This window comes from Eulemur rufifrons, chromosome 3 (assembly GCF_041146395.1).
Source record: "Eulemur rufifrons isolate Redbay chromosome 3, OSU_ERuf_1, whole genome shotgun sequence".
NCBI lineage: Eukaryota > Metazoa > Chordata > Mammalia > Primates > Lemuridae > Eulemur > Eulemur rufifrons.
The window spans coordinates 16,825,160-16,850,706 of NC_090985.1; the positions used below are offsets into that span (position 1 = coordinate 16,825,160).

Sequence of the window (25,547 nt, forward strand, 5' to 3'; positions counted from 1 at the left end):
TGTGTTTTTTTCATAAATCATTCTCATTCTTGGTCTAACAACCAAATAAACAAACAAAACTTGGAGACAAGGCAGGGAGAATCGCTCTAAAACGGGAGCCATCCTTCAAGACTGTCTTCTGAGGGAGTGTGAAATCACACACACAATTTTTTCCAGCCATTTCTTAACTGCACTGCTGACCTGTCCACTCTCCACTCTTCCCAGCACTGGAAACCACAGAATGTTCTAGGTTCACACGCCCAGCCTGCCACCCACCTGGGAGGCTGTAATCGTTTCTTAATTGCACCTGTATTATTTCCAAATATGCATAAATGACACTGCAGATTTCCTCTGAGATGGTCGTGGATCATCACCACCGAACGATGACATCATGAAGAAGCGGAGGTCTGCGTTACACTGCCCCATGACAAGTGCATTACTTCCCTGCAGAGACAACTCTCCCTTGCGGGGAGAGAGCTGCTCCATCCCATTCTCTTTTCCCATTGATCTTTGCCTCAGTTTGGCATCATGAAAAAAAGATTAATCCCAGCCCTCTCAATACAGGATCTCCCATTCAAAAGGGTAATAAGCCAAGAATGTGGACTGCTGTTTCCTGACCCCTGCCCTGTGCCGGGCAAGCTCTGGCTGCAGCGTTTGGAATGCGGCGGCAACAATAAATCAGACGGACTGGCTAATGCGGGAATCGAACCAGAAGGTGGCGAGGCACATTTCCCAAAGTGAAGCAAGATGCTGACGGGGAGGATCAGCTGCCCATGAGACGAGGTGACGATTTTCCTGGACTCTTTTTCAGATTTCATGTCTGGATCTTGTCTGGGACATCTACCAGATGGATTCAGGCCCAAATATCTGGCATTCCTCTGATAACTCCAGCCCTGTAACTGTCCCACTGTCACGGCAGTGGGAACCTCGCTTCTAGCCTTGATTGTAGCACAACTGACTCTCCTCTGTCATCATCTGAGCTTCTGTGCCACAGGTAACTCCACGTGGAGTCTTCCCGAGGCCAACAGAGAGCTTGACGTCCCGGGGGGCCTGCCCTGGTCACTGCTGCCCTTGGTCGACAAGCTGCCCCTCTGGGTGACAGCCAAGAGAAGCCTGTGGCTGGCTGGGCATGAATGACCAAGCCAGCAGAAGCCTAAGTGTCCCTCCCAGTCCCTCTCCAGGTGTAAAGATGACCCGCAGGGACCCTGGGCTGCTCGAAAGCTGAGGGCAAATGGGCTTCCCCAAAGGCAGCTTCTAGCGCATTTCCATCTGATCAAAGACACATGCGCTGCTGGCAGGAGGCCAGCGACCTGCAGAGACTCCGCTGGTCAGGATTGGCCTCAAACTCAGTCAGACTTGCTAATTCACGATTATGGGTGTTGCCCAACTCTCCCCAAGAGAACCAGGATTGTGCTTAACACGAGCAGAGCTGACTTGGAAGCCACTGTTTCCAACATATCCCTGGATCCCTTGGCCATTCTTGGGCATATAAGCCACAGGTAGCTTTCTCTTTGGGCCAGCAGACTCAGCAGCTGAGGAGGGCAGGCTCTGGACTCAGGTCTGTATCCAAGTCACCCTCTTCCACTGATCACCGGGGCATGATGACAATTATTTAATCTCTCCAAGCCTTTTTCCCTCCCCATTTGTAAGATGAGACCAATACCTACGCTTCATGAGTTGAGGATGAAATGAATAATGTAAAGTGGTTTTCCCGTAGTAAACTCTGGACAAATATTACCTATCACTGCAATTATTTTGACCAAGTCCAAATTTTTAAAAAGCTTAGCAAAAAGTATTTATCAAGCAAAAACTCTGTGCCAAGAAGCAGAGAGCAATTTCACAATTATCGGCAGGTTTCGTTGCCAGCATAGTGGTGTGCTGAGCCTCTGAATGCTTTTATCCACATGGCATTTAGAAAGCTGAAGACAAAAGAGTAAGCAGCCGGGGGCTGGGAAAACACGGTCTCCGCTGGCATCAAAGGCCACTCCCTTCGCAGGCGCTGGGGGCCAGGGCAAGGCTGGGCGGCAAGAAGTTGCCAGCAAGTTAAAATATTTGGAACCACATGGTACCTCCCCACCCTTACTCTGGTCTGCCTCGCCTTGCCCAATGTCAACCTGGAGTTTAGACTAACTCCAAAGACAAGCTCAAGAAACCCTTTTTCCTGATGCTATCCCCCCTGCCCTGACACTGCCTGCCATCTGCTGAGCCACCTGGAAACTTCATCTGGAGGCTTCCAAGCGCCTACCTTTGCTCGTTCCTGATGTTCTGGGCATGCCTAAACACTCCCCTGCTCACCAAGGGTAAAGGGAATTCTTCACAAAATTTTTTCAGATTTAGAAATAGGTAAATGTATAAAAAATAAAGATGTTTTCCTAAACACACATCGAACGCACTCCTTGGAAACATCGCATGCTCTTCTGTCCTCTGAGGTCAGGGTCTTGTCCTACTCTAGGCTTACTATGTATTTGATCAAACATAATTCCAAAAATAATCAAATTAGTTTCCTGAGGCAGAAAAATACTATTTTCAAGAGGAGGAGTTGATATTAACTTTATAACTAGACAACAGAGACTTGTCCTAGAGATGGGTTTACATTTCAGAAGCATCTTTCTGAAAGGAAAAAGAAATAGGATGCCTCGTATTCTACAGGAGAAAATATCTGTCTGGGTTTTCCCACCAAAATGTCGTCTGGGCCATGACAATTCAAAGGGGGAAAGAATAGTCTTTTCAATAAATGGTGCTATGACAACTGGACAGCCACATGCAAGAACATGAATTTAGAACCCCACCTCACATATACACAAAAATTAACTCCAAGTGGATCACAGACCTAAATATAAGAGCTGAAAATATAAAACTCATGGAAGAAAAAAACAAATGAGTAAATTTTCATGATTTTGGGTTAGGCAATGATTTCTTACGTATGACACCAAAAGTATAAGTGATACGAGATAAGACAGACATCAAAGTTAAACAATTTTTTGCAATTTTTGCTTTTTTGCTTCAGTTTGGCTGTCCCCTTTAGACAGTTTCCAGTTTGCCACAGTCCCCACCATGCCCTCTTGTCTCTCTTCTCTGATGCTAAGTGGCAAGTGCCTCTCATCCTCAAATTTGTGCTGTTGCTTTCCTCATGGCCCAGTTAAGAGGAAACTAAAATGTTTCTTTACCCACATCTCTATTAAAAGTAGAGAAATGAAAAATAGGGTAAGAGGGTTGAGTGTTTCAAGGGAAAAAATGGGAAAGAGTATATTTCTTTGTAGAATTAAATCACAAAAAACACCCTTTTGTGATTAAAATGCCAACAAAATGTGTCTGTGTCAAAAACACAATTCAGAAGACCATGATAAGGGCACCTGCCTCACCCTCAGGATATCTGCCTGGTCCCATAGCATTTGAGTTTGTGACTCTTACCCCCAAAAGTCCATTTCTCAACGGTAGCCATGTTGGCATTATGGGCAGAATGGTCTCTTATTGTTCAGATCCACCCATCCTTCTCTACTTCCCCTAACTTAGTATGCCCTTGGCTGCACATAATAGAAAACTTAGTTAACTGTGCCTTAATCACAGGGGCAACACCACTGCACAAAACAGAGGTCTGGAGGTCAGCAGCAGTGACCTGATCACCGTGTTCTTGTCCAATGCTTATCGTCCACCTGTTGCGTTTCCACACGGAGAGAGTTCAGCTGCAGCAATGTTCTGCCCAGTAAGGGCAGGTGACTTGTCTATTTGGGGGTCTGGAGGAAGAAGCCAGCCTGCTCCCTGGCCCCCAGCACTGCCTGCCCCTGCAAAGGGGTCCTTGCCCCCCAGCCCTCTCCATGAAGCTGGATGATTCTTAGGTGCAATTTCAGAGAGCAAAACAGGTAATTCTTAGGTGAAACATTCAGTGACATTTAGGCCTCTGTCTCCAAGAAGCTGCATCAGCGGTAAAGCTGACACTGTGACCACCACTGACTCTGAGCTCGGACGGGGAGGAGGGTTCTTATGGATGAGCCTGGAAGACCCCAACACAGTAGCTCACCATCTACTGTGCAGGCGACAGGAGCCACTGCAGCTTTAAGTCCTGTGTGGCCCAACGGCTTCAGAACAGGACACAAAGACAATTTTAGGCTATGAAATGCTCTCCCCCTAGGCACCTCCCGCCACCCGTCCCCAATGTTGATGGAAGAGTTCCCCAGGCCCACTCTGTCATACCCTGCCCTGCAACTCCAACCTGAAACATGGGTCTTGCCGATGCCTCCCTTGCAAATTCTTCCTTGCAAATCTCTGCTGATGTCTTGGTCTGTGGGACAACTGCTCTCATGTTGGTGGCTTCTGCTTTGTGAAGCTCAGTGGCCCTGCCTGCTACCCGGACACTGACCTCACGTGTGCAGACACTCTCCGCACTGAGAACCACAGCAAGGCCAGTCGTGCTGAAGTGAACAGGCCCAAGTCTTCTGGCTGAGGGCCAAGTAGTCCAAACCTCTGTTGACCCCACAGAACCACACAACGTCCCACAGGCGGCCACGTGCTCCCTGCCAGTACCAGCAGAACCAAGCACACAGTTCCCTCCAAACATCCTCCTCTGAAGTGCAGACAGGAACGCGAGGAAAATCGTCTAGAGGTGGCGGAGTGCTGAGCTCCAGGGAGCAGGTGGACACGGGGCTAAGACGAAAGGCCACAGGGGCTTCCCTGACCAGCATGGGCTGCTGCCGTGACCTGAGATGACCCACGCAGGGAGCACGTGCCTGTGTCGGCCTCCCTCCCGCCCGAGGCACACGGACTGGCAGCACATCAGTCGGCTCCAACACGCTCTGCTCCCACCTCCAACCACCCAGCCCGTGCTGAAGTTCTAGACACTTCCTGGCCAAGCTTGTATGAGCATAACCAAAGTTGGACATTTAAAACTAACCAGAGCATATTAACTGAGAAAAACGCTCGGAATCAGCTGGAGAAGGGCACAAAGGCATCGCGGGTGACCCCGGGGGGCCCCTATCTAAATGGTGCTCTCGAAGCAATCCCAAGCTCCACGGAGCCCGTCAGACGAGCGTCCGGGGCCGAGGGCGGCCTAAACAGTAACAGACTCTCATGTGTAACTTTCTCCAGATGTTAGCACAGAGCTGGCGGAGAAGCAGTCTATGCCAGGGACGCACATGAGCCAATTCCAAACCCACCAGCGGGGAGGGATCTGAGGCCAGCCATGGCTCCAGAGGAGACTGCGGGGTGGAGGAACCGAGTTTAGATTGGAATGGGCTGCAAATAGCAGCAGCTCTCTGGCCAAGAGCTCCTGAAGGCTAGAGTCTAACGGGCCAGCGGCATCTCCGCAGCATCTACCTTAGGGCTGACACTGGGTTACCAGACGGCAGTGACTGGTCTTTAACATCCTCTTTCAGGCTCAACCACTCAGCGAAAGTTCAGGAGTGCTGACTTTTGTATGAAAGGTTTTACTGTTCAAATGAAGGCATCTTCTCGTATACCTTCACTAGGAAGAAAGATAATGTCAAATATAAACTGAAACACACATACACACAGAAACCTATCTTAGCAGGAGAAGCAAAGTTCATTGTTTACATTGAACACCTCCAGACACAGGTGCTTTGACTCTGCCTGGAGACCCAATTAGGAGGCCATCGCTCTGTCTCCCAGCAGCCAGAGGACAAGAACAGCCCACGAGGGAGGAAACAGGGGGATTAGTAATACAGCAAGGTACGTCTTGGAAGGCAGCCACCGTTTCCTCCCAGTGCTTAGAATTCTGTTGGCACCAAAAGGAATTGAGTTGGAAACCCTTCCCATCGGAACGCAGATGGAGAGCCCACACATCCTGGGGGGGAGTGATCCAAAGCAGTCTTTAACATAAATACTTCCATCGCGGTAATTTAAGTGCTTTGTATCTAATGATGGGTGCCTCATTATTTCCAGGACTGTGTTATGTTATGGCCTACGTTGCTTTAAATTCTGAACTCATGCCATTTATCAAAGACAATAAAATCCCAGAGGCGCAACTACTTATCATCAGATAATCCAATGGAAAGTTTAATTGAGGCTTCAGTGTAATGCCTCTTGGCAGTGACCCCTACATCCAACTCTCTGGGCTAATTCTCATTTCATTAAAGACATTTCCCAGGGTGCCTAAGCTTCTTATTTCATACACCAGCCACTGGAATTCTGCAGACGATAATCACCTTCTCACAGCAACGACCAGCACCTCTCCTCCGCCGGCCAGGCAGGGGCGGGGGGAGAAGAGAATCCTGGCCGGTTACTGACCGTGACCCTGCTCGTTTCTCCACTGCCCACCTGTAATCAAGCCATTTTTCTAAGTGTTACACCAGCTGATCCCTTACTTGGATTAGAAGGTTTTCTCCAGAGCTGACGTCACACTATGTGTAATTTCCTGGCGTGCCCAAGGTTTTCTTAGGGCAGGAGACGGTTTGGAATCACTGGCTTGGCTAGGCAGGTGCCCACCTTTCCTGAACTCACTCAATCTTGTCTAAAAGGGTCTCGAGTGTCCGCTGCTTCCTTCTGAGCTTTAAGCGTACATTTCCTGGCCTCGAATTCATCCACGATTGTATTATGTAATCTTACAGTCACACCCTGGAGAATTGATTGATGTGTAGTAATCCCTCACCATTTTTCTTCCTTTGTGCGCAATGCACAGACACAGAATAAATCTTGGCATCATTCTCCTTTCTTAGTCTCCACACCTAATTCCTGAACTTTCATTATACTTATAAATTATACTTATTCTAGAACTTAACAGATTAGCAAAAATGAATCAAGGTGGTCTTGACCTTGGCCCCACTTGGATTGTCTTAGAGGCAAGACTTGTTTTCCTTCAGCTAAAGTAATGAAGAAATTTACACTCAGAATAAGATAGGTAGAAAAATTGAGCTGGGCTGGGCATACCTGGCCAGAGGCAACCCCAGATGTCACTGCAAATCTCAGAATGTACTACTTCCCTCAGCAGAGCCAACTTAGGCACCGCCAAGCGCTGGAAGCTACCGCCCCCCGCCGGGACCCCCGTCCGCGGTGTGCAGTCAGTGTGGGAGGCGGGTGAGGTTTACGTCCTGGATGTGGGCCCATCCATAGGCTCTGGAAGCCTAGAGGAGATGAAAATAGTGCCAGACACGGAATAGTCCCTAGACTAACATCAAGTCATGCGGAGAGGTTACGCGCTCTCCCAGTAAGCCCGCTTTCTTCTTAATCAGAAACACACCGGCAGGACGGAGAAGCCACATCAGCTGTAGGCTTCTCCCCTCGCTCGCGGCAATGAAGGCTTCCCCTTGGGCAGCCACGGAGGGCTACACCGGTAAGCCCCAGACTCTGACTCACCCAAACTGAGTTCTCCCTCTTTCTCTGTGTCACTGGACAAGTGACTTGACTCCTCCGAGCCCATTTCCTGAGCAGCAGGAGCAACCCAGCCACACAGCACATGCCGGACGGCTTGCACAGAACTTCCTCTCCTGCAATCCTCACCACAGTCCTCACACGGACACGCGGGAATCTCACTGGAACATCTAGGTTTGAGGTGGCACAGACCCATTCACAGGCAGAAGCCACTTCACAGTCCACCCCAGAAGGGACACACCATGGATCCCCAAGGCCCTCTGCCCCATTTTGTTTTTTAAAGGGAGAGTACCAAGGTATTCGATAAATACCAGTTGAATCTGAAGTTCCTTTACCCACTGCACAGATAAGGTGGTGTTAAACAGTACAGAAGATAACTCATTGGAAAGTGATGTAGGTCTTCCTTTTTCAAGATGGCCAACCAGAGTCATAAATGGAACTGGAAATTCCCTGGCGTGGCCTGAGCCCTTAATCTCTCCAAACACCATTATGGGGTAAAAGCGCAAATTTTATTAGCTCAATAAATATGTTTTAATGGATTCATTCAGTTGAACGATAAAAACACATTGAGCATCTACCAAGCTGTCAATAGGAATGCATCGAGGGCAGGAGGACACAGCGTTTGCACTCCCATCACAAATAGGCGGAGAAACTTGTAAGGTCAAGTGATGAACTGAGAAGGAAATGGAGAGGTCACTTCTCTCTCTGAGACGCTATTTGAACAGAGACCTAAAGGAAGGGAGAGAGTGAGCCAAGGAGATGTTGGGGGGAGAGCATGCCAGGCCCCGAGACAGAGGGGAGCTGGGTGAGGGCGGGAGGGACAAGGAGGCGGCCAGCATGGCTGCCTCGGGTGAGCAAGGGCATGAGCACTAGGAAGAGTGCTGTGGGCCCCGTGTTCTGGGGCCCCACGGGTCTTGGGATTTTATCCTAACTGCCTTCTGAAGCCACCAGAGGATTTTGAGCAAGGAACTCACATAATCTGCTTTATGTCTTAAAAGTCACCTTCTGGCTGTCACGTAAGAAAGAGCTGGGCAGGAGGCGCAGCGGCAGAGGTGAGGAGAACCAGCAGGAGAGGGTAGGACAGGCCCGGACTGCGGAGGGAACGGCCAGTGTAGCTGAAAGAGGTCTGATGAGGAATCTATCCCGAGGGCAGAGCGGGCAGGCGTTGCTGGTGGAGAAGTGTGTATTGGGCACCTTCCGAAACGAAGATGGTACGACAGCCAGTCGACTACCAGAAATAGCTAATAAAACTCACAGCCACCGTTTTCCACGAGGCAGACAGGCACTGTGCCAAATGTCACAGTTGTTCCACAGTAATCTCCACAACATGGCCCGGGGCGCGGTAGTCCAAGCCTGATCCGACCAACAAGAAGGGGAAGGTCACAGGCCCAAGGCCACATACTGGCAAGGAGCGGCGCCAGCCCGTCTCTAGGAGCATCTTCCACTCCACCACCCGCCTCCTTGGCGCCCCCCACAGCCCCTGCGGTGCTGACTCCCTTGACTATCGCACAGGGTGTGCAAAGCCAGATGCGGGGGAAATAACTCTTTGGTCCAACACAGTGACTGTCTTACTGGTTCCCTTTCCAAGATGAAAACCTCTTGGGGTTTCCACTTTATCTCAAAACGTATGTTTAGCTTGGCAGTCGGAGCTCTGTGGCAAAGCAAAGGCTGCAACCAGCCCATCAGGCGGCCCCAGGGACTCCCCGGCCGCCCTGCTCCCCACTGCCTCTCCGGGAACCCTTCCATGCAATCAGCGGCTGCGCCAAGGGGGGAGGACGGGCCACCCCCGCTTCTCCCCAGGCACCCCCTCAACAGCCTATGCACAGCTGTTGTGTCCTGTTTGATTTTGTAACCATGGGGCACAGGAGAAAATATCTGCCATATTATGAAACCAAACAAGAGAAAAACAGTGGGAACGTGAAGGAAGAAGCATTAAGTTGAGTGGATTTTCAAAAAAAAAAAAAAGAAAAAGAAGAAGAAGAAGAAGAAAGCTCATCATTTTCATGGAATAAACCCTGGAATGCCGTGGGAAAAGGGAAAAGAGCCCCGTGCTGTGTAAGCAGCACCTTCTGGCCATCTGGCCAAGCATCCTGCTGCAGCAATCCGAGAAGAGGAAGGCCGACCCGGCCCCACAGTGACCCAGGACGTGGGAGATTCTCGGGGGAAATGCAAGGGGAAAACAGCATTCAGTGACGGTCTCTTCTGCAGCAGTGACATGACAGGGGTTCCACGTGTCAGAAAAGCCACACCTTGTGCCCGCTCTGGGAAGTCCGCAGGGCTGACAGCGGGCACGGCGCCCCATAGCGCTCCGCCACCCCCCAGTTATCTAACACAGCTGCGGGACACCTGGCCTTCCTCAGCACGCAGGCGACAGTCCTCCCCTGACCCCACACCCACAGACAGACACAAACAGCCCAGAGAGTGAAGCCCTCCTGCCTGGTTGGTACTGCCAAGACTCAGATCAGCGGTTCTCAAAGTCGAGTGCCGTGGAAGCCCCAGAGGGCTTGTGACAGCACAGACTGCTGGGCGCCACCCCAGAGACCCTGACGGAGAAGGGCCCAGAGGAGGCCAAAACACGCATTTCCAGCACCTTCCCAGGTTTTGCCGGTGCTGTGGTCTGCGATCAGCCTTTGAGAACTGTTAGCTTCGGGCATCTCTCTTCTCAAAGGCCACCACCGAGGACTTCCAGGGCCCTCTCTGACATCTCTTGGGCAGGGGCCACTGAAGCAAGAACAGCAGGGCCAACACCGCTGGCACGTCCACTGTGAGTGCTGGGCCCTCTACCTAGACTTACCTGTACCGCATTTCCCATTCTCACAACCACCACGCCGCACGAGGCAGGAGTTACCATTCCGTCCCCCTGCAGATTGGGAAACTGAAACGTGAGGACACGTGAACTGCCCGGGGTCTCACTCTAGGTAGCACCGCTGGGATTTCAACCAGGCAGGGGGACACCAGAGGCTGTCCTGAAAACCACTACTCCCTCCTGCCTTTCCTAACCACCAGCACCATGTTTCTGGAGAATCCCATGAGGTCGCAGAACATTGGGAGCAAGTATCACCACCACCGCCCGCAACCACGGGACAAGGAGCCACCCTGGTTATGCTCATTCCCCATATGTTGAAGGGTGACAGGTGCAGGGACACGGCAGTCAACTCTGCTGAAAGCAAATTCTTCAACTTTCCAAGGCTAAGGGAAAAGAAGGTCTGGATCTTGGCACCGCTTCCTGGCCTGTGAGATGCTGGACTGTGCCAATGTCCCTTTGACTCGCAGGAGAAGCGAGAAGAGGCTGCCCTTGGTGGAAGTGAGTAAGAAAGGGGGCCTCTCTCCAGCACTGAAGGAGGTAGCACGAGAGAAGGTTCTAGAACCACAGAGGCCAGCAACTCATCCACACTTGGACATCTAATGAGCCACTAGGTTCCCTTACCTGCTTTACCAGCAGGGCCAGAGCACTTCAGAGGGAAAGGGGATGGGTGGCAAGAGGAAGGTGGACAAGGACACATGTCACTCTTACGTAGCTGATTTGACAAAGAAATCAGATGTGAATCCCACCAGGGCCTTACAACCCTTGACTCAGAGAGATGATAAACTCTCTGGGGAAAAACGGCTCCACCTTGAGCCCAGAACTGGCCTTGGGCCCTTGATGGAGACTGAGAAACTGCTGGGCCACACCTGGACCGCCTCACGAGACCAGAGCTGTGTGGCACCTTCCAGCCCCCCAGTCCTAAGTCACTACTGTTCTCAAGGAGCAGCCAAATACCTTCCCTCCTCTGCCCCAAATACCTTCAACAATGTAGGAACTTTCCCCAGGACCACAACAAAGGTTGAATGGTAGCAGAGGATGCCAGCCCAAAATATGTCACTGAGGCAGAAAGATTATTTTGAGCTGAAGCAATTGAGAAACAGCAAGTACAAGAAAGCTCTCTCCCCTCCTACTCTTTGCCTGAAAGCAGGACATGAATTTGTAAAGGTGTCCCCCACACCGCCCTACCAGGAAGGACAGAAGTTAATCACCGGAGACAACTCTAGACCCTCAGGAGCCCTGAGAGGGCACTGGAGGAATCTACAGGACAAACTTGATTAGGCCTCATCTTCTGTTAGTTCGCCCATGTATTAATATTTACCTTCCCAAAATTTGCCACCTTAGGAACTCAAAGTCCTATTTTTTTATTTTGTCACCTCTAACAATGTATTTGTTCTTTTGTTAAGATGCTACATAAGCCCGAGTTCTAACCACCTCTTTGAGCTACTCACTGCTGAGTACGCCCATGTGTATGCACAATGCTCACATTAAACTTCTGTTTGTTTCTCTCTTGTTAATCTGTTTTTTTTTTGTTGTTGTCATCAGTCTACTTTGCAGGGCCCACCCAATGAACCAAAGATGGGTAAAGAGCAAAAAAAAGTTAAGTTTTTCTTCCTTACAAGTCCAAGATTTCTTTCTAATTCTTCACTAAAAAATCGCTCAACGTTCTGGCTCTTCCCCTCATTCCACCACACCCTGGCAGGTCGCCTGCCAAAGTTGTTCTTTCAGCCTGAACACAGAGATGGGGCCACTGTCCTCTTAGTACCTGCAGAGATGGAAGTCTTCACTGCTTTGAGACTTTGAAGTATCTCAAGAGGAGGATCTTGTAGATACTCAGATTAACATTTTTCATCACCGGAGCTAAGTGCTGTAGCAAACAAAACCCCAAATTTCAGTGTTTCAACACGCCTCACTTCTCACTCATATAGCATCTAATGTGTCAGGGACTGTGGCTGTCAGTTCCATGGATAGCCTTACCCAGCCAACCAGTGGAGAAAGACCCCCAGGTATGGCTCACAGGTGCTGGGCCAGGCCTGGAAACAGTGTGCTTCACTTCCACTCCTATTCCACTGACAGAAGGCAGTCACTTGGCCACTGCCAGGTAGGCTGGGAAATGTAATCATCTAGGGAGAAAAAAAATGGCTGCAGATATTGGCTAGCCGTCTTTACCTAATGCCCCAGATTATACCAGCATCAGTTATCCTTTCCTAACCATGATTCAGCCCTTTTCTAACCTTGGCTCACCTCTTACTAACCATGACTCAGCTCTTCCCTCACCATGACTCAGTCCCTTCCTTACCATGATTCAGCATTTCCCTCACCATAACTCAGCTCTTGTCTAACTATGACTCAACCTTTCCCTCACTGTGACTCAACCTTTGCCTCACCATGACTCAACCCTTCCCTATGATTCAGCCTCTTCCTCACCATGACTCAGCCCTTCCCTCACCATGACCCAACCCTTTCCTAACGTTGACCCAGCTCATATTTAACCATGACCCAGCTCATATTTAACCATGACTCAGCTCTTGTCTAACCATGACTCAGCCCTTTCCTAACCTTGACTCAGCTCTTATCTAGCCATGACTCAACCCTTCCCTAACTATGACTCAGTCCTTTCCTAACTGTGACTCAGCTGTTTTCTAACCAAGACTGAGCCCTTTTCTGTGCATCAAGTCAAGCTTCCTCCCACCACGATAGCACCTGTAGGGAATTTCTGATCCAAGTCATCTATGTCAGTAATTCCAAAAGTTGCTTAAACTGCCCTAAATAATAGCCAGGCCCGGCTATGTCTCTGTTCAACACAGCAGGGCAATGGCCTACACTGACATAATCTTCTCTCCCATTCCCGAAGCACTTAAGCTGCCTAATGGCAAAAACTGAGGTTAAAAACCCAGAGCCAACTTAAGATTTCCCAAGGGGGATTTAAGGGTTCTTCAATTTAATGAACTCACAAAGCCCACAGGAGCCTGGCGAACCACCTGAAATATGCAAGCTACAAACATCCTCCCTCAAATTGTAGCTCTGACTTTACAGGGTCACTTGCATCCTGCCCCTGTGGTAATTGCAAGCACCGCAGTGGCTTCACCGTGACTGACCCCAGCTCTTTACACTGTGAGTCCAAGAGTTAAGCAGTCATCGGGAAAATGAACTCTTGGCTCAACTCTAAGGCAGTGATTTTAGTGCCAGGTGTGGATGAGGACTGCCCATCATCCCAAAATACCAGTGGCAGCTTCGGTGAGTCTCAGTGCCCACGTGGTCCAGGCTGGCCCTGGAGTCTAAGCCAAAGCAGCACAGCTCGGCAACCAAAACAGAAACCTGCAAAGGCATCCTAATCTCTTCCAAGGGTCCCTAGGAACAGTGAAAAGGACTCTGATTTTCCCCCTAGCAACACTTCTTAAAATGCTCTCTTTCCTGTCTTCACCCTCTCTGCACCCGAGCCTCTGCTGTCCGGGCCTACCTCCTGCTCCTGTCCTGTGCAGGTGCTTCTTCCTGCTCCTCCCTGCCCCCCATGTATCTCCCTGGGACCCTGCACCCCGTGTCTCCTTCCCCTCCCCCACCTCCCAGGGTGGAGACTACAGGAGGACCCCTTATCTCTGGGAATGATACTTCTTCTCTCATCCTGACCAATTTTTCTTGGATGAAATCTCTAAGAAGTGCTAGAGAATAAAACTCACAACTTTGCTCCCTCTGTCATATCATTTTTTAAAAAAACATTGTGGCAAGGACTATGCAACAGGCCATTTACCATCTTACCTGTTGTAAGTGTGTGGTTCTGTGGCATTAAGTACATTCACGTCATTGTGCAACCATCACCACCGTCCATCCACAGAACTTTTCCATCTTCTCAAACTGAAACTCTGTCCCCATAAATGACAACTCTCCCCTCCCCCAACCTGACAAACACCATTTTATGTTCTAGCTCTATGAATTTGATTACGCCAGGTATCTCATATATGTAGACTCATACAGTATTTGTCCTTTTGTGACTGGCTTATTTCACTTAGCATAATGTCCTTGAGGTGCCATGTCGTAGCGTGTGTCAGAATCTCCTTCCTTTTCCGGGCTGAGTGATACCCACTGTACGTACAGACCACATTTTGCTTGTCCACTCGTCCCTCCACAGACGCCTGGGCTGCCTCCACCTTCTGGCTATTGTGAATAGTGCTGCTGTGAAGACAGGTGTACAAATATCTGTTCAAGTCCCTGCTTTCACTTCTTTTGGGGATATACCTAGAAGTGGAATTCCTGGATCAGAGTTCCAATTTTTTGAGGAGCTGCCATACTGTTGTCCATAGCAGCTGCACCATTTTACATTCCTACAGCAGTGCACAAGGGCTCCCAGGTCTCTGCATCCTTGTCAACACTGATTATTTTCTATTTTTTGACAGCAGCCATCCTAACAGGTATGATCGGTCACCCCATTTAACCCTCACAATAACCCTGGGTACTATTATCCCCATTTTACAGATGAGAAAACAGAGCTAGAGATACTATGTGAATCACACAGGACAGTGGTGGAAGCAAGATTTGAACCCAGGTCTAACTGCAGAGCCAGTGCTCAGACCAGAGCACTGACTAAGCCACACCTGTCCCCTCTTCTCATGGGTGGCCCCTGAGGATGGGCTCAGCTGCACTGTGGAGATGGTGGGACCCTGCAGGTGGTAAATAGTACAGACACCATGGGGGGAGCCCTTTCCTGGCTGTCAGCCTGCGTGTCCTTGGCTCACTCCAACCAGGGAAGGAGGCTTGTTCTCGTGGAGCCCTGCAGATGGCACCTGGTTCCCCTGCCTCTCCCACCCGCTCTTCTGGGCACGGGCACCCTCTGAGCAGGCTGCACACAGGCTCCATGAGCTCTTCAGGACTCACAACTACAAAGAAGGCATCGCGTCAAGGCCTAGTTTCCCATTTATGATTCTGCTCCCTATCCTGCTATTCAGGGAGGCTTTTGTTTGTTTCTAACAAACCTAATAAAGGGTCAGGGCTGACTCAGAACTGCATGACTGGAGGAAGAGCCGCGCTGTGAGGCAATGACACATGGGACATCATTCCAAGCTAATCACAAAGTGCTCCCTTGGCCATGAGGAAGGGAAACACCAAAGGAGTGTCAGAGACTCCCTCTGCTGTTGTCACTCGGAGCCTGCGTTGGGAGTGAAAGGGTGGTGGGCTTTGGCCTGGCACCAATGTCACCGATACCTCGCGCAGGCTAACAGCTGTCTGCCTGGAAGGGAGGTCTGTTTCAGAGTCCCCTCGCAACTGTCTGTGAGCACAGGAACCTGGGAAGGTACTGACCTGCCACCCTGAGGAGGGACACTCTTAGAAGGCACCTACTTTCCCGACCAGAACATTGACAGGGCGCCAAGCCTGCACCTGAAGGGTCACGGCTGGCCGCCCTGCACAGGGAGCTTCTTGCCTTCTCAGCCCTCTTGCTCTCCAGCCCAAAAGGCAATTGCTCACAGCCCTGTGTTTTGTTGGTCTCTGTCTAGTTCCAAAATAAACGTTGGTTCCACATCTCCAAAGGGCTGGTAGAAGCCCATCCCAAGCAAAAACATGTTTTCACCATTTTCTAATGTATTTCAGCCATTATGTAACCTTAGACACAACCCTGGCAGGAGAAATAAGAGAAGTTGAACTTGGTCCCCTGGGGCAACTGGTTCCAGTATGGACTGGCAGCCAAATCCCCAACACAAACCTCCTGCAGTGGGATCTTATTGTGTCGTACCCATGGCAGACAGGTCTTCTTGGGAGCGTCCTACAAGAACTAGCAGAGAACTTACAGAATTTGTAGGAACGGATGAAGCCTCACCAGACCTTAAGGTATTTACAGGGGGTACACACAATCACAATTCCATGTGCACGCATGCACCCAGGTATGTATGTGTGTAAACGGGCATGCGTGTGGTGTTTGTATGTAGGGGTATACACACATGTATATATCCCTTAACATATTTATTCACCCCTGTCACTATTTTTAAGCCATGCACAGGACAACCATACAGGGTAAATGCAGGAAACTGCCTGGGGTCCCTGTCCTTGTCCTCTTCTGCTCCCCTTAGGCATCACAGCTCCTACAAACAGTCTTTCAGAAGACCCTCTCCAACATCCAGACACAACTGGTATTTCCGAGAAAATACTCTCTACCAACGTTTAAAGCTAAACCTAAGAGAGAAGGAACTAGTTTCCTGAAGTCTATACTTTTTTGTTTTCCAAGTAACTCTATTAGCTGAGAAATCCAAGCCAAATTTGTGGGATGTTAAGCCCTGAAATTGATAGAATGCTACTTTCCTAACTCTTTTATGTGGATGGCCTATTTTTTTATAGTATGAGGAGGAAGGCAGAACTTGCCAAAACAGTCTGCACCCTGATGGCTAGATGTATGCATATTTGATTCCCCAAATTGAAGACTTTCATAAAACCTCCCAAAAAAAGCACAGAACATGGTCAAAAGCATACTTATAAATATGAATACAGCCCCTGGCAAACAGATGAATTTGCTAAAAACTGCGGGTCGTCTGATGTGGGACAACTAGTATGTAATTAAATGTTGTGCCTTCACCTTTGTCACCTTCTCAGAATAGACACAAGAGACACAGTGTGGACAAAAGTTCAAAACTTAAGGCAGCACCCAGGCTGCCAAACGTGAGATGGGCCATCAGGTGAAGAAACTGACGTCAGAACTAGTCATTCAAAGGAGTCATTTCCTCTTGGAGGCAATTCTCAGAGACTATGCTGCTACCAAACAACTTTGAAGCACGACTGAAACTCGACTTTTGTCCTGTTTCAAGGAATGACAATAAAGCAAAATGAACAAGCAGGAAAGCCCCTAGAAGCAAAGAAACCCAAAGCTTAGTCTTATCAGCAAAAAAACTGTTTTATCTGTGCCTCAAACACTACTTTGCGGCTTTATCCAGTAAACAGAACTTTTGACGCCTCTTTTGGACAACTCAAAACCCCTCACGGGATGGAGCAGGAGCAAGACCACGGCAACACCAGAGAAGGAGGCCCCGAGGGCGTTCTGCACACTTTCGGCAAGGGCGCCAGCTGGAATAAGCAAATGGTCCTGGGGTGACTACTGCGGAGGGATGAATCATAGCAGGGGTATCGATTTTGATGCTTGTTTTTATGCATAAAAAGTGACATTCCTTTCACACCTGGGCCCTCTGTTAGGACATCACATGGTTCACAACTCATCTTGCTCCTCGACACATTCATTCCTAAGAACTCAACAGGTCCATCCAGGGTCACGACACTGTCCATCACCCGCTCTCCCTCACCTCTCGCCGGTTCCCCAGCACCTTCTGGTTTTGTGGCCTCATGGTAAGCTGGCCAGAGAGACTCCAGAAATCGAGGCTTCATTCCCAAACACCAACATCCCTGTCGGCAACGCTTCCCGCCTCCGCTTCCTCCACCCGTGCACGCTTAGGGGGCAGTGGCCATGTCTACAAAGCTCCCCTCAGGCCACCCAGACCTATCAGAGAGTGCAGCACCAGAACTGAGGCTGATGCAGGGAAGGGGTCCTTCCACCCAAGTTCAAGGAGAGCAGGCCCAGCAGGTGAGCCCCAGTGCAGGGACCAGACTCAGAGCTCCTCGGAGACATCAAGCTGGCCTTACGCATGTGGCTGTGGAACTTTCTATTTTCCTTCTGCAGGATTATCCCTCCCCTATCCTGGGGGAGGAAAAGGGAGGCTTTGCCATTAATTGAAAAACATTGTAAGACCAAGCAAGGAAAGCAAATAAGAGCAGCTTGATTTAGGCAAAAAAAAAAAAAAAAAAACAACAACAAAAAAAAAAACACACCACCATAGCTCAATTTGCAGGCATGGGTAGGAGAACACCAACGCCCCACGTTCACTCACTGTAACTGAGACGTCCCAGAGAGAGGCCCAAAGGTGCGTGTAGGAAACAGGAACACAAGGGCCAGCCAAGGCCTCCTGAGGTCTCACCTCTGGCCACATCCCTGTCCTCTCAACTGCCTCTTCTCACCCAGGACAGTATCTATGTGACAACAGTGGCCGGAAGGCAGAATGCTCCAGATGAAGCCATGCAACAAATGAAAAGCGCACACTCCACACGGGTGAGGTCTGAAATGCGCAGGGTGAGGGGACTTAAGCTGTTTTCCTAGAGCCTCACAAGTTGCCCGTCCTCCTGGGAGTGACCTTGCTTCATGGTGGAGATCAGCAGAACCCTGAAGGGGTCATCCCTGCTTGTCCTTCCCCTTCCAAAGAGCCCCAAGAAGCCCTTGGCAGAGCCGGGAGGGAGGGAGGAAGGGTCCGCCTGGTGGGACTTCTTAAAAGCGTAACCACTCATCTGTTCAGCCAAGTCCTGCCCAGGACAGAGGGGCTCAGTGAGGCCTCTGCTTATTGGTGGTCAGAACCACCGTAGAGCCAGGGCCTGGGAAACCCCAGCGCTGCCTACGTCAGCGGGACCCCTGGGAATCCCAGAGATATAAGCTTCGTGTTTCCACCTTCGCTGAAAGGGCAGTGGATGTAGGTCACTGTGGACTGCCCAGCATCCATCCTCCCCCTGGCTAAAGCACACTGATCCCCTTTGGAGAACCCCCTCAGCCCCCACCACAGATTCATTACAGGAGGTGCTGCTGCCTCCCATATGGAAACCCAAAGGGCCAGAGCCTCCCTTGCCCCAGGGCAGGTCGGGAGGGTGAGGCAGACCACCCAATTTGGGTCAGGACCCCGGACTGTGGGCTGGTGACAGACGACTGTGGGGGGGGGGGTGGAGGCTGCTCCCAGCCGCAGTGGCACTGGGACCAGACAGGCCCTGCCCCCGACCTCTGCATGGCACCTGTGGCGTCGTCCTCCCAGGCTCCCCCAGGTGCTGCCTGTGCCCAAGCCAGGCTCCCCAGCCCCACAGCAGTCCCCTTCCAGTAAGTCCCCTTTCTGCTCATTCCTCACATTCAGGATCCAGGCTGATGCAGACTGGGCAGTGCAGAGCAAAGCATTTTCCACGGAACCCCCTAAATCTTCTCAGTACCTCAGAGATTCTTCTAACGTATCATTCAAATTGATCTCTGAGATCCATTTTAAACTGTTTTTAAAACAGTAATTAAAACACAACAGTAGGTTACCTTTAGGGGGTGCTGACGGGGAGGGGCCTGAGGGAACCTTCTGGGAGACCGAAATTCTTTACTTTGATCCGAGTGGTGGTTTCGAGAGCACAGGGTACGAGCGTGCGACAGCATGAACGTACTTTCTGCCACTGAACTGTACGCTGAAGAATGGCTAGGATGGCAAATTTTATGTCACATATATTTTATCATAATTTAAAATGCACTGATTAAAAAAGAACTCAAAATATTGCTTTAAAACCATCTCAATAAACATGAGATAAGCCAAAAGAGAAGAAAGTATAGGCATAAATTAAAAATCCATCTAGATTTGTGCTCTTTGCTACACGTGAGCCGCCCCCTAATTACAACAAGGCACAAACCCCAAAACACTGCCTCAGACCGAAGGATACAACACTGGCAAGCTCGGAGCTTTCCTAGTGACTCTGAGGCACCAGCTATCTCATTTCTTGTAGAACTCAGGGTGAGCAACCCATGCTAGAGCCGGGTCCTGAGGTTTACAGGCAGCTGCTCAAAATCTCTCAGCATCGACGAGCACACATCAACGTGACTCAGATTATTTTTCTATTCTGAACAATCAAAATACAAAAATAAACTGGATGTTGCAATGACAAAATTATAGAGATGGAATACAGATAAATGGGTGCCAGGGGTTAGGGAAGGGGAGGGTGCCGGGGGGTGGCTCTAAAGAGACGGCGGAGGGAGCATCCTGGAGGTGATGGAGCCGTTCTGTTCTTGAGGGCCGTGGTGAGTGGACAGATCTGCACACGGGCGTCACGGCACCGTGTGTGAAAGTGAACCCCCAAACAACGAGTGCACGCAGAAACCAGCGAAACTGAGCAAGCCCTGCCGTCTAGTTCACCGCACTGGGACCATCACTTCCCTGGTTCTGAGAGTGCACTGGAGCCACCTGAGATGCCACCATCGGATGAAGCTGGGGGACAGGCACAAGGGAACTCCCTGTACTATTCTGGTACCTTTTTGTGATTCTACAATTATTTCAAAATTTTAAAAAAATGTAAAATATAGATATCAGTTGGAAGTGGAGATCAGTATCTGACTACCATAACCTCAGTTTTCACATGATTCTGTTCACCACATCGCCCCATTGCTCTTGCTGACCGGCCCAATAATCTGTCCAGGTAAAATATGACACATTAAAATGAATGTGTACTAATAAAACACCACCTAAGATTAATTTTTAAAAGAGGGATTTTGCTCCTTTGGAAAAGGTGAAAATCACTGACGTATTCGAAAGAGCTCACAACAGAGAGCAGGGAGCAGGCGGGTTCCCTCAGCCACCAAGCTGTCACCTGAAGAACAACGTCTACTGTATTTAGAGAGAGAGCCTTTACAAAGCTAAGTAAGGTTACATGAGGTTGTAAGGGTGGGGCTGTAATCCAGTAAGACTGGCGTCCTTACAAGAAGAGGCAGAGGCGACAGGCAGGTGTGCACAGAGGAAAGGTCACGTGAGGGCACAGCAAGGAGGCCGCTGCCCGCAAGCAAAGGAGAGAGGCCTCAGGAGAAACCACCCTGCCGACACCTGGATCTGGGCGACAATAAATATCTGTTGTTTAAGCCACTTGGTCTGTGCAATATTGTGTTACGGCAGCCAGAGCAAATGAATAAGAAGTAGTATGGTGATGTGGTTTAGAAGAGGAAAAAATGCTTGATTGGAAGTAGCTGCCTGCTCTTCAACAGGGAGCCTGAATATGGTACCTAACAATGCACGGCACGTTCCTGTCAAAAGGGAAACCTTTTACATATTCAAAAGAAAATAAAAGCCAAGTAGAAATCCCACGAAAGGAAACCACGTGATTAGATGCATGCTGTTGACAAACACTGGAGTTCCTTCACCTGCTCTCGTTCATCCGTTCTTTCATTCCTTCTGCATTCAAGCAGCCAGCCAACAGCGGGGACCGTGCCTCCCAAGCCCTGTGCCAGGTGCTGGAGGACATCCAGGCTGGAGGCTGTGTAGGACAGAGTCGTCTGGAGAGACAAGGGGTGTAAGAAGGGTCCGCATCTGCACAGGGCAAGCGAGGGAGCAGCAGGCACAGGGAGTGGAGGCAGCCCCAGGGCAGGGTAGGCGGCCATCACAGTTGACCTGCGAACTGGCCAACCCGGGAAGGAGCAGCCGCTCCTGGGGACAGCACATGACTTGGCAGCCCCGTCGACGGACAGAGAAACACAGACACGTCCCTACAGCCCCAGCCACACGTAGGCCTGTGTCAGCTAGCCCTCGAGAGAAACATATTTTACGTCGTCTTCGTTTAGTAATTCCGCGATGGAGAGAGCTCCCAAATAACAAAGCAAGGATTGTTTGGTTGGCTTTTGTCACCTCACCCTCAGATCCACTTGGAGGACTGATGAAGTATATTAAAATTCATTTTGTAAACTCTAAAATATGACAGAAATGTCCACTATCGTTATACTAGATTTTGAAGGGCTCTATGAGTCACCCTGTCCAACGTGACCAAGTAATGGATCAAGCAGCTGACTTCCCCTAGGTCACCAGCCCAGACACAGGCAAGCCAGAGCCGAGGTTGCGATTACCCACTGCTGGGGCTCCATGAGCAGCTCGGGCTTTTACATGTGAATTTCACAATATTATGTATTTTATCCTATACTGTTTTCCTGCGTTTTACCACAATTCTAAGCATACAAGATCCACAGTTTTGCTTTTGGCAATGCAATACTGTATGCCAACCTCCTGGTGAACAAAGGTTTGTGCTAGGGTAGAACAAAACTGGAAACACTCTTGGTGTTTCCTCTCCTAACTGAGCACTCTCTTCCTACACTCAAAGAGTGGTTTCCATTGGAAACCAACAAGAAGTCAAGACAAACCAGATATAGCTGAAAATGGGAGAGAAAGGAAAATGTTAAGTGAAGGGGAAGGTGAGAGAGAAGAGAGTTGAGGAGGAGGGGTGGGGAAGGAAGGAAAATGTATTTTTCCAGCACTGCATGTTGGTTCAGCACTGACAAGAAAGCAACTAGTCTGGCTGCCACCAAAGTTGGGGGAGGAGACGTCTTACAGTCACGCTTCACCTCTTAGGGCACTTGGCAAAGACCATCCACGGGCAAGAGAAGAAACCACTAAGCTTCTGTCTCATGACAACAACTGTAAAACTCAGCAAACTTCCCTCCCGCCGTTAGAGGGAAGTGGCCAAGACCCTTAGAGCCAAATGTACCCCCAACTGCCGATACCTCCAGGCAGCCTGGTGGCTCTTCCCCTTGGTTCAATTTCTCATCTCTTCCTTATTAACCCTTTATCTAGATGCCTTCTGCTGTAAGTAACTTCAAAACTTTTCGGGGGGAAAAAAAAAGCAAAACAAAGTCAAAGAACCAATTTATAAGAAAAGAGGCAAAGGGATGTGCAGAGCTTGTATGAGGACAGCTCCTCCAGACTGGAGGTGCTATCAAGAAGTCTCCAGATTATTCCAGGCTATATTAGCCCCTTAGATTATTATTCAAATTCTAAACTTACCAACAGTGTCACACGGTTCATCTTTGTGTACGCAGAAATCTGTCCTAAAAAAAAAAAAAAAAAGACAGTCAGGTACATACAGTACCCCCAAGAATGGGAGAAGAAAACACTGTCAACCTTGCCTAGTTGTTCTACAATATTGTCACTTTAGTTGTCACAAGTCATAATGAAGAACCAACAATGTTTGCCAAGGGTAACCCATCCACACCATTTGTAAGCCCAGTGACTCTCCACAAGACCCTCCTTTTATAGGTGAGCTATTCCACAAATAAGTTGCTGGGAGGACACCTTCTAACAGCTGAAAACGATTTGGAATATGTTTGCCAAGACCAGAGACAATTCTCGGTCAATATCATCCAGTTGTGGCTTCCCCACGGTACTCTACTTGGGAAACAACTTGTTTTTGATGCTATAATGACGACGTATCCACTTCCATGAGAAGAGAACAATTTCATTTCTAAAAATTGTGTTCTTGAAAGCACCCCAAGATCCCCCAGGTGTGTAGCTGTGGCCCAGTTAGACAGCAAAGATGCTTGAAACCTGGTCCAGCCCCGGTTCTGCAGGCACAAGGGGTTCATCTGGCCTCTCGGGGTGAAGCAGGGTCTGGGCACCTCTTTTCCAACACAGGAGCATTCCCACGGTTCCTGCCCTAAGTCTCCACGGTCAGGGGCCAGCCATGGAATACGTACGGGGTTGTGAAATGATTAAATTAAGCTAATTAGCATTTCCAGAACCTTACCTGCTTATCAATTTTCTGTGATGAGAACATTAAAAATCTACTCTCATCAATTTTCAAGCACACGTTAACTACCGAAGGTCCCTGACTTATGATGGTGCAAATTATGATTTTTTGACTTTACAGTGCAAAACTGTGACAATTTTGACATCACGTACAGTGTTCGATGAATTACATGAAACATTCAACACTTCATTATAAAGTAGGCTTTATGTTAGATGAGTTTTCCCAGATGTGGGCTAACGTAAGTGCTCTGAGCACGTTTAAGGTTGGCTGGGCTAAGCTATGGTGTTTGGTAGGTTAGATTTAACAATTGCATTTCAACTTATGATATTTTCAATTTATGGTGGGCTTATTGGGATATCATCCCATTGTAAGGTAAGGAGCATCTATACAGTCACCATGCTGAATAAAACGTCTCCAAAACTCACTCCAGGTAATTTAACAAAGGGGTAAAAAAAGCCTTCGAGACTCCCACATTGTTGATAACCTCACTCCAATGCCAAGGGAACCTCTGTGGAAACGGAGGAGGAACAGCCATAAAGAGCTGAGAAGCCTCTCCCTTGGGTCTTCAGTCAAAGACTCCCTTTCAGAAGACTAAGGGACAGGCAGTGGAAGCAGCACTGGCAGAAAGGAAGTCAAACAAACAGAATGAAGGACACAAATATGCTCACTGGTCCAGCATCTAGCCCTGGCCCCGCAGCCTTCCCATGCAGTGTTTTGAACATCACTCTCCCACACACACTCATACTAAGACCAGGCCGGCCCAACACCTTGCTCCAGGGGTTCCCAGAGTTGTGGACTGAATGTGTTGAAAGCTTTGTCCTGTTGCCTCAGCTGAGCTAGGGGGAAAGGGAGTATGGCCTTCAGTCCAACCAGAGAGAGAGCCATTCAAGGCCAGGGGGGCGCCAGCTTCGAGAAAGCCAGCCCCGTGTTCTCCCATCCCACGGCCTCCCGGAAGAGGCAGACCCGAATGGTAGACCCACCCACTGCTTCTCCTGAGGAAAAGGGCAGAGGTGTGGTCAGCTCAGGGAGGGACACGCTCAATCAAAGCCCTGTCTTGAAAGAATCGGCCGAAATTTGAATCTCCTCTCTTTCCTGTTCAAGTTCCTTCCTCAGAAGAGGAAAAGCAAGAGCCACCTGCCTGCAGGGGCGGCATCATGCACAGGGAGCCTGGTCTGTTCCTTTAATTATCAAGGATACTCGCTTTTTATGTCATGCCGCTGCCAACTCACACCAAGTCCCCAGGCTGGGGCTGTGGAGTTCACTGGGGAATGAAAGAAAAAACAAGGGCCAGCCATAGTTCCAGCCCTAAAGTCCACGGTACACTCCGCGAGAGGAGGCAGGCTGACATGGAGCTGCACGGTCTGGCATCCTGGGCGTGTGCTCCGTGCAGTCACACGGCCCTGCATTCAGAAGCTCCAGCCTCTCGGACTTGGGTTAATGCTCTGCTGTCGCCATCTTGAAATTCTTAGTAATTTTTGAACACAGGGTCCTGCATTTCCATTTTGCTACAGGGCCCCACACGTCATGCAGCTGGTCCTGGGCATAACCTACTGCCTGGCATACAGTTGGGGCTTAATGAATACTGATCCTTCATTAATTAACATGTTTCCAGACCTTTTTCAATGGGCCCTACAAGCTCACCAGAGGCCACTGTCCCTCGCCAGTGTTTAGAAACCTGATAAGATGGAACACCACATTCAACAGATACTCATTGAGCTCTCACCATGAGCAAAGCTTCACAAGAGGCCCCCTTGGCAGAAAGGTGAAGGGAAGACCATCCCAGAGGAGCTAGATGGGGTTACACCAAGAGGGAGGTTAGGGGGAGCCCAAGGGGCCCCAGCAGGAGGACCTACAGGCCGGCCGCATTTGCTCCAGGCGTCTCCCTGGAACTCTCATCAGATCCCAGACCTGAGTGCGCTTGGGGGGAGGAGTTCTGCATTCCTGGCTTTCTGGGTCAGATGCAGAGCAAAAGGTAAAGCCACGCCAGGTGTTGAGGCCCCCTGGAGCCCAGGCCCCTGTGTGGGCCCTATGTGGCCCCAGCCCCAGTCTACTCTGGGGCCCTTTCCAGCCCTAGACATAGTTGCAGAAACCCCAACTTCCGCCACTCTGGCTCAGCGGCTTCTGCTGGACGTGACGT

General features: G+C 49.7%; 1 protein-coding gene across 1 annotated transcript in view; it reads right to left on the minus strand.

The window, feature by feature from the left end:
• Positions 1–25,547, minus strand: part of ADAMTS17 (ADAM metallopeptidase with thrombospondin type 1 motif 17) — a 278,659-nt gene that overhangs the window by 183,084 nt on the left and 70,028 nt on the right. Inside the window, exon 7 of the mRNA XM_069465782.1 lies at positions 22,669–22,712. Coding sequence (XP_069321883.1) covers positions 22,669–22,712 — 44 coding nt within the window. The remainder of the gene's footprint in view (positions 1–22,668; positions 22,713–25,547) is intronic.